The 9,893-nt window shown below is 47.1% G+C and overlaps 1 protein-coding gene across 1 annotated transcript in view; it reads left to right on the forward strand.

Annotated features, from left to right (window-relative positions):
• Positions 1 to 9,893, forward strand: part of LOC135535983 (anoctamin-1-like) — a 153,389-nt gene that overhangs the window by 44,693 nt on the left and 98,803 nt on the right. The window contains exons 9-11 of the mRNA XM_064962385.1: positions 7,084 to 7,139; positions 7,292 to 7,336; positions 9,453 to 9,517. Of these exons, the coding sequence (XP_064818457.1) occupies positions 7,084 to 7,139; positions 7,292 to 7,336; positions 9,453 to 9,517 (166 nt within the window). The remainder of the gene's footprint in view (positions 1 to 7,083; positions 7,140 to 7,291; positions 7,337 to 9,452; positions 9,518 to 9,893) is intronic.

The raw sequence follows: 9,893 nt of genomic DNA on the forward strand, positions 1-9,893 counted from the left end.
GTGTTCTCCATGGTTCCTCAGTACAGGTCCAGACATTGGTACAGTGAATGATTGGTGTTCTCCATGGTTCCTTGGTACAGGTCCAGACATTGGTACAGTGAATGATTGGTGTTCTCCATGGTTCCTCAGTACAGGTCGATACAGGGGTACAGTGAGTGATTGGTGTTCTCCACCATACCCTGTCCAATAAATGACACGCTACCCTGTCCAATAAATGACACGCTACCCTGTCCAATAAATGACACGCTACCCTGTCCAATAAATGACACGCTACCCTGTCCAATAAATGACACGCTACCCTGTCCAATAAATGACACGCTACCCTGTCCAATAAATGACACGCTACCCTGTCCAATAAATGACACGCTACCCTGTCCAATATATATCCCATTTAGCAGACGCTTTTGTCCAAAGCGACTTACAAGTCGGCTGGGGCCACTACTTTTACATATGGGTGGCCCCAGCGGGAATCGAACCCACGACGCTTGGCGTTGCAAGCGCCATGCTCTACCGACTGAGCCACACAGGACCCCAATAAATGACACGCTACCCTGTCCAATAAATGACACGCTACCCTGTCCAATAAATGACACGCTACCCTGTCCAATAAATGACACGCTACCCTGTCCAATAAATAACACGCTACCCTGTCCAATAAATAACACGCTACCCTGTCCAATAAATAACACGCTACCCTGTCCAGTAAATAACACGCTACCCTCCCCTGTTAATTAAATAACACGCTACCCTCCCCTGTTAATTAAATAACACGCTACCCTCCCCTGTTAATTAAATAACACGCTACCCTCCCCTCTTAATTAAATGACACGCTACCCTGTCCAATAAATAACACGCTACCCTCCCCTGTCCAATAAATGACACGCTACCCTGTCCAATAAATGACACGCTACCCTGTCCAATAAATGACACGCTACCCTGTCCAATAAATGACACACTACCCTGTCCAATAAATGACACGCTACCCTGTCCAATAAATGACACGCTACCCTGTCCAATAAATGACACGCTACCCTGTCCAATAAATGACACGCTACCCTGTCCAATAAATGACACGCTACCCTGTCCAATAAATGACACGCTACCCTGTCCAATAAATGACACGCTACCCTGTCCAATAAATAACACGCTACCCTGTCCAGTAAATAACACGCTACCCTCCCCTGTTAATTAAATAACACGCTACCCTCCCCTGTTAATTAAATAACACGCTACCCTCCCCCTCTTAATTAAATGACACGCTACCCTGTCCAATAAATAACACGCTACCCTCCCCTGTCCAATAAATGACACGCTACCCTGTCCAATAAATAACACGCTACCCTGTCCAATAAATGACACGCTACCCTGTCCAATAAATGACACGCTACCCTGTCCAATAAATGACACGCTACCCTGTCCAATAAATGACACGCTACCCTGTCCAATAAATAACACGCTACCCTGTCCAATAAATGACACGCTACCCTGTCCAATAAATGACACGCTACCCTGTCCAATAAATGACACGCTACCCTGTCCAATAAATAACACGCTACCCTGTCCAGTAAATAACACGCTACCCTCCCCTGTTAATTAAATAACACGCTACCCTCCCCTGTTAATTAAATAACACGCTACCCTCCCCTCTTAATTAAATGACACGCTACCCTGTCCAATAAATAACACGCTACCCTCCCCTGTCCAATAAATGACACGCTACCCTGTCCAATAAATAACACGCTACCCTGTCCAATAAATGACACGCTACCCTGTCCAATAAATGACACGCTACCCTGTCCAATAAATGACACGCTACCCTGTCCAATAAATAACACGCTACCCTGTCCAATAAATGACACGCTACCCTGTCCAATAAATGACACGCTACCCTGTCCAATAAATGACACGCTACCCTGTCCAATAAATGACACGCTACCCTGTCCAATAAATGACACGCTACCCTGTCCAATAAATGACACGCTACCCTGTCCAATAAATGACACGCTACCCTGTCCAATAAATGACACGCTACCCTGTCCAATAAATGACACGCTACCCTGTCCAATAAATGACACGCTACCCTGTCCAATAAATGACACGCTACCCTGTCCAATAAATGACACGCTACCCTGTCCAATAAATGACACGCTACCCTGTCCAATAAATGACACGCTACCCTGTCCAATAAATGACACGCTACCCTGTCCAATAAATGACACGCTACCCTGTCCAATAAATGACACGCTACCCTGTCCAATAAATGACACGCTACCCTGTCCAATAAATGACACGCTACCCTGTCCAATAAATGACACGCTACCCTGTCCAATAAATGACACGCTACCCTGTCCAATAAATGACACGCTACCCTGTCCAATAAATGACACGCTACCCTGTCCAATAAATGACACGCTACCCTGTCCAGTAAATGACACGCTACCCTGTCCAGTAAATGACACGCTACCCTGTCCAGTAAATAACACGCTACCCTCCCCTGTTAATTAAATAACACGCTACCCTCCCCTGTTAATTAAATAACACGCTACCCTCCCCTGTTAATTAAATAACACGCTACCCTCCCCTGTTAATTAAATGACACGCTACCCTGTCCAGTAAATAACACGCTACCCTGTCCAGTAAATAACACGCTACCCTCCCCTGTTAATTAAATAACACGCTACCCTCCCCTGTTAATTAAATAACACGCTACCCTCCCCTGTTAATTAAATGACACGCTACCCTGTCCAATAAATGACACGCTACCCTGTCCAATAAATAACACGCTACCCTGTCCAATAAATGACACGCTACCCTGTCCAATAAATGACACGCTACCCTGTCCAATAAATGACACGCTACCCTGTCCAATAAATGACACGCTACCCTGTCCAATAAATGACACGCTACCCTGTCCAATAAATGACACGCTACCCTGTCCAATAAATGACACGCTACCCTGTCCAATAAATGACACGCTACCCTGTCCAATAAATGACACGCTACCCTGTCCAATAAATAACACGCTACCCTGTCCAATAAATGACACGCTACCCTGTCCAATAAATGACACGCTACCCTGTCCAATAAATGACACGCTACCCTGTCCAATAAATGACACGCTACCCTGTCCAATAAATGACACGCTACCCTGTCCAATAAATGACACGCTACCCTGTCCAATAAATGACACGCTACCCTGTCCAATAAATGACACGCTACCCTGTCCAATAAATGACACGCTACCCTGTCCAATAAATGACACGCTACCCTGTCCAATAAATGACACGCTACCCTGTCCAATAAATGACACGCTACCCTGTCCAATAAATGACACGCTACCCTGTCCAATAAATGACACGCTACCCTGTCCAATAAATGACACGCTACCCTGTCCAATAAATGACACGCTACCCTGTCCAATAAATGACACGCTACCCTCCTCCCAAAGCAAAATGTCGATCTGTCCTTATCAGCATTAGTTTTCATTTGTTTTCTACATGTAAAACTAGATGGCTAGCTAGATGAATAGAATTCCCTTATTGCCAGCTGATAATTATACAGTAAAACGTTAACTACATAATGTTGTTCCGTCTGTATTTGTAAAAGGACATGTTAATGCAGGAACGTAGCACAGAGCTTCTCAAATTGACCGTTTTATGCACGGTATTATACATATTAGGACACACCCTCTGTTTCGCTCTCTCTTCGCCTGAGCCTCTCTCCCTCTCCCCCCCTCTCTTCCCAGTTCTCTTTATTGTCCTTTCTCTCTCTCCTCCTCTCTTCCCAGTTCCCTTTATTGTCCTTTCTCTCTCTTCCCAGTTCCCTTTATTGTCCTCTCATCCTCTCTTCCCAGTTCCTTGTATCGTCCTCTCCTCCTCTCTTCCCAGTTCCCTTTATTGTCCTCTCATCCTCTCTTCCCAGTTCCCTTTATTGTCCTCTCATCCTCTCTTCCCAGTTCCCTTTATTGTCCTCTCATCCTCTCTTCCCAGTTCCCTTTATCGTCCTTTCTCTCTCTCCTCCTCTCTTCCCAGTTCCCTTTATCGTCCTTTCTCTCTCCCCTCTCTTCCCAGTTCCCTTTATCGTCCTTTCTCTCTCTCCTCCTCTCTTCCCAGTTCCCTTTATCGTCCTTTCCCTCTCTCCTCCTCTCTTCCCAGTTCCCTTTATCGTCCTTTCTCTCTCTCTCCTCTCTTCCCAGTTCCCTTTATCGTCCTCTCCTCCTCTCTTCCCAGTTCCCTTTATCGTCCTCTCCTCCTCTCTTCCCAGTTCCCTTTATTGTCCTCTCATCCTCTCTTCCCAGTTCCCTTTATCGTCCTCTCCTCCTCTCTTCCCAGTTCCCTTTATTGTCCTCTCCTCCTCTCTTCCCAGTTCCTTGTATTGTCCTCTCATCCTCTCTTCCCAGTTCCTTGTATTGTCCTCTCATCCTCTCTTCCCAGTTCCCTTTATCGTCCTCTCATCCTCTCTTCCCAGTTCCCTTTATCGTCCTCTCCTCCTCTCTTCCCAGTTCCTTGTATTGTCCTCTCCTCCTCTCTTCCCAGTTCCCTTTATCGTCCTCTCATCCTCTCTTCCCAGTTCCCTTTATCGTCCTCTCCTCCTCTCTTCCCAGTTCCCTTTATCGTCCTCTCCTCCTCTCTTCCCAGTTCCCTTTATTGTCCTCTCCTCCTCTCTTCCCAGTTCCCTTTATTGTCCTCTCTTCCCAGTTCCCTTTATTGTCCTCTCCTCCTCTCTTCCCAGTTCCCTTTATTGTCCTCTCCTCCTCTCTTCCCAGTTCCTTGTATTGTCCTCTCCTCCTCTCTTCCCAGCTCCCTTTATTGTCCTCTCCTCCTCTCTTCCCAGTTCCCTTTATCGTCCTCATCCTCTCTTCCCAGTTCCTTGTATTGTCCTCTCATCCTCTCTTCCCAGTTCCTTGTATTGTCCTCTCCTCCTCTCTTCCCAGTTCCAATTTATTGTCCTCTCCTCCTCTCTTTCCAGTTCCCTTTATCGTCCTCATCCTCTCTTCCCAGTTCCTTGTATTGTCCTCTCCTCCTCTCTTCCTAGTTCCAATTTATTGTCCTCTCATCCTCTCTTCCCAGTTCCTTGTATTGTCCTCTCCTCCTCTCTTCCTAGTTCCAATTTATTGTCCTCTCCTCCTCTCTTCCCAGTTCCTTGTATTGTCCTCTCCTCCTCTCTTCCTAGTTCCAATTTATTGTCCTCTCCTCCTCTCTTCCCAGTTCCCTTTATTGTCCTTTCTCTCTCTCATCCTCTCTTCCCAGTTCCTTGTATCGTCCTCTCATCCTCTCTTCCCAGTTCCTTGTATCGTCCTCTCATCCTCTCTTCCCAGTTCCTTGTATCGTCCTCTCATCCTCTCTTCCCAGTTCCTTGTATCGTCCTCTCATCCTCTCTTCCCAGTTCCTTGTATCGTCCTCTCCTCCTCTCTTCCCAGTTCCCTTTATTGTCCTCTCCTCCTCTCTTCCCAGTTCCCTTTATTGTCCTCTCATCCTCTCTTCCCAGTTCCCTTTATTGTCCTCTCCTCCTCTCTTCCCAGTTCCCTTTATTGTCCTCTCCTCCTCTCTTCCCAGCTCCCTTTATTGTCCTCTCCTCCTCTCTTCCCAGTTCCCTTTATTGTCCTCTCATCCTCTCTTCCCAGTTCCCTTTATTGTCCTCTCCTCCTCTCTTCCCAGTTCCTTGTATTGTCCTCTCCTCCTCTCTTCCCAGTTCCTTGTATTGTCCTCTCCTCCTCTCTTCCCAGTTCCTTGTATTGTCCTCTCCTCCTCTCTTCCCAGTTCCCTTTATTGTCCTCTCCTCCTCTCTTCCCAGTTCCTTGTATTGTCCTCTCCTCCTCTCTTCCCAGTTCCCTTTATCGTCCTCTCCTGAAGTGTGTTGTGGGGTCAGGCTGAGATTGAAGCAGAGGCATGTGGGAGTTGTGGTCCCTGTAGCTGTGCTGTGATTGGCTCGTTGGTGAAGCTAACCACTGTGATGTTTCTGGCTTCGTAGAGGTCTTGATAATTAGTTCGAGGTAATGAATCAATTAGTTAAAGCTGTTCCCACTGAGCCCACTGAGCTTCCCACTGTTCCTGCCCTCTCATCTCCTTCCCTGTCTTCTCCTGCCCGCTCCTCTCATCTCCTTCCCTGTCTTCTCCTGCCCGCTCCTCTCATCTCCTTCCCTGTCTTCTCCTGCCCGCTCCTCTCATCTCCTTCCCTGTCTTCTCCTGCCCGCTCCTCTCATCTCCTTCCCTGTCTTCTCCTGCCCGCTCCTCTCATCTCCTTCCCTGTCTTCTCCTGCCCGCTCCTCTCATCTCCTTCCCTGTCTTCTCCTGCCCGCTCCTCTCATCTCCTTCCCTGTCTTCTCCTGCCCGCTCCTCTCATCTCCTTCCCTGTCTTCTCCTGCCCGCTCCTCTCATCTCCTTCCCTGTCTTCTCCTGCCCGCTCCTCTCATCTCCTTCCCTGTCTTCTCCTGCCCGCTCCTCTCATCTCCTTCCCTGTCTTCTCCTGCCCGCTCCTCTCATCTCCTGCCCTGTCCTCTCCTGCCCTGTCCTCTCCTGCCCTCTCCTCTCCTGCCCTCTCCTGCCCTGTCCTCTCCTGCCCGCTCCTCTCATCTCCTTCCCTGTCCTCTCCTGCCCTGTCCTCTCCTGCCCTCTCCTTTCCTGCCCTGTCCACTCCTGCCCTCTCCTTTCCTGCCCTGTCCCCTCCTGCCCGCTCCTCATCTCCTTCCTTGTTCACTCCTGCCCTCTCCTCTCCTGCCCTGTCCACTCCTGCCCTCTCCTTTCCTGCCCTGTCCTCTCCTTCCCTCTCCTGCCCTCTCCTCTCTTGCCCTCTCCTCTATTGCCCTGCCCTCTCCTCTCTTGCCCTCTCCTCTATTGCCCTGCCCTCTCCTCTCCTCTCTTGCCCTCTCCTATTGCCCTGCCCTATTCTCTCCTCCCATCTCCTTCCCTGCCCTCTCCTGCCCTCTCCTCTATTGCCCTGCCCTATTCTCTCCTCTCTTGCCCCCACCCAGCCACTTCTCTCCTCTCTGAATGGGAAAGCTGATACAGATCACTGAAGCATCTCTCACTAATATTAGATGAGTTTGTTGATACATTGAGTAACCGACACCTCTTTCTCTCTCAGGCATCACCACATTAATAGCTAAAGGTGTCTATGATTCAGCCTTCCCTCTCCATGATGTAAGTTCCTGTCCTTCCAGCTGCACATACAGTATACATGATGTTACTGTTAACCTCGTGATAATGTTGCTATTGATAACGCAAACTGTAAAACACTGTGAGCTTTCTATTTGTGATGTGATTGGTCTGTTTGACTCCTCCCCTCTCTGCAGGGGGATTATAAGGTCGTGGGTCACTCAGAGAGGAATGACAGACAGGTAACTATTGCTCTACTGTACTATACTATAATATACTGTTACAACCTGGCTCAAGATTGTAACAAACAATGGGAAACCACACACTGAATGAAGGAATAACAAAATCAATTTATTTCATAAACACTCACAACAATAATCAGATGAGGCATGACAGTCAGTAAATTAGGTGTCAACTGCCAAAACCACAACGAAACGACCAAAGGTATGCATGGAGAGAGGAATCTCTTGCTGAATGGGGAAACGGTGGCTTTATGCCACAGCTGAGCTGTCACAGGTGTACCCCGTCACCCATGACGACCCTCCCAGCTCCGCCCACCTCTCCTACTCCGCCCACCAATCTCCTGCAGGAAGTAAGCACAGCAAAACACTGTATTCTACTACAGTGCCTCCCAAACTGGGAGTTGGGACTCACTTGTGGGTCCAGGTGGGTCACAGGATTTAGCTTTAAAACTGTAACATTTTCTCTCTGCTGCCAAGATATGTTTTTTTTCTCACACTCAACCCTTACATTGGGTCACGATAAGAAACCTCAATTGGTGGGCCATGATGTAAAAACGTTTGGGAAATCCTGATGACTCTACTCTACTCTGATGTCTGGACTGGACTCTACTCTGATGTCTGGACTGGACTCTACTCTGATGTCTGGACTGGACTCTACTCTGACTGTACTCTACTCTGATGTCTGGACTGTACTCTACTCTGATGTCTGGACTGGACTCTACTCTGATGTCTGGACTGGACTCTACTCTGATGTCTGGACTGGACTCTACTCTGATGTCTGGACTGGACTCTACTCTGATGTCTGGACTGGACTCTACTCTGATGTCTGGACTGTACTCTACTCTACTCTGATGTCTGGACTGGACTCTACTCTACTCTGATGTCTGGACTGTACTCTACTCTGACTGTACTCTACTCTGATGTCTGGACTGTACTCTACTCTACTCTGATGTCTGGACTGGACTCTACTCTGATGACTCTACTCTACTCTGATGTCTGGACTGGACTCTACTCTGACTGTACTCTACTCTGATGTCTGGACTGTACTCTACTCTGACTGTACTCTACTCTGATGTCTGGACTGGACTCTACTCTACTCTGATGTCTGGACTGGACTCTACTCTACTCTGATGTCTGGACTGGACTCGACTCTACTCTGATGTCTGGACTGTACTCTACTCTGACTGTACTCTACTCTGATGTCTGGACTGGACTCTACTCTACTCTGATGTCTGGACTGGACTCTACTCTACTCTGATGTCTGGACTCTACTCTACTCTGATGACTGGACTCTACTCTACACTGATGTCTGGACTGGACTCTACTCTGATGTCTGGACTGTACTCTACTCTGACTGTACTCTACTCTGATGTCTGGACTCTACTCTACTCTGATGTCTGGACTGGACTCTACTCTGATGTCTGGACTGTACTCTACTCTGACTGTACTCTACTCTGATGTCTGGACTGTACTCTACTCTGATGACTCTACTCTACTCTCTGGACTGTACTCTACTCTGACTGTACTCTACTCTGATGTCTGGACTGTACTCTACTCTGATGACTCTACTCTCTGGACTGTACTCTACTCTGACTGTACTCTACTCTGACTGTACTCTAATGCCTGGACTCTACTCTACTCTGTCTGTACTGTACTGTACTCTGATGACTCTACTCTACTCTGTCTGTACTGTACTCTGATGACTCTACTCTACTGTCTGTACTGTACTCTACTCTGTCTGTATTGTACTGTACTCTGATGACTACTCTACTCTGTCTGTACTGTACTCGGATGTCTGTACTGTACTCTACTCTGTCTGTACTGTACTCTACTCTGTCTGTACTCTACTCTACTCTGTCTGTACTCTACTCTACTCTGTCTGTACTGTACTTGGATGTCTGTTCTGAACTCTACTGTCTGTACTGTACTCGGATGTCTGTACTGTACTCTACTCTGTCTGTACTGTACTCTACTCTGTCTGTACTCTACTCTACTCTGTCTGTACTGTACTCTACTCTGTCTGTACTCTACTCTACTCTGTCTGTACTCTACTCTACTCTGTCTGTACTGTACTCGGATGTCTGTTCTGAACTCTACTCTGTCTGTTCTGTCTAAGCTGCTGCATGATGAGTGGGCCAGATATGGAGCCTTCTACAAATACCAACCTGTGGACCTCATCAGGTATCAACATAACTACATGATTACTACATGACATTATCATTGGGTGTCGGCACTACTACATTAATACCACGTTACCAACAATACTATGTTATAACAACATGACATTATCAGATGCCCACATTACCACAACTATATTACATTATCCGGTACCAACATTACAACATTATCATTTCATTACATTATCACCAGGTGCCCACATTATTGTTACATCATCAGGTACCTACATTATTATTGCATCATTAGTTACATACATCATTATTACATTATCATCAGGTACCTACATTACTATATTATTACTGCATTACAATATCATCAGGTACCAGCATTACTACAATGTTACCATATTACTATGTTAAATACTACATTACATATCAGA

The sequence above is a fragment of the Oncorhynchus masou genome, unplaced genomic scaffold (assembly GCF_036934945.1).
Source record: "Oncorhynchus masou masou isolate Uvic2021 unplaced genomic scaffold, UVic_Omas_1.1 unplaced_scaffold_540, whole genome shotgun sequence".
Lineage (NCBI taxonomy): Eukaryota > Metazoa > Chordata > Actinopteri > Salmoniformes > Salmonidae > Oncorhynchus > Oncorhynchus masou.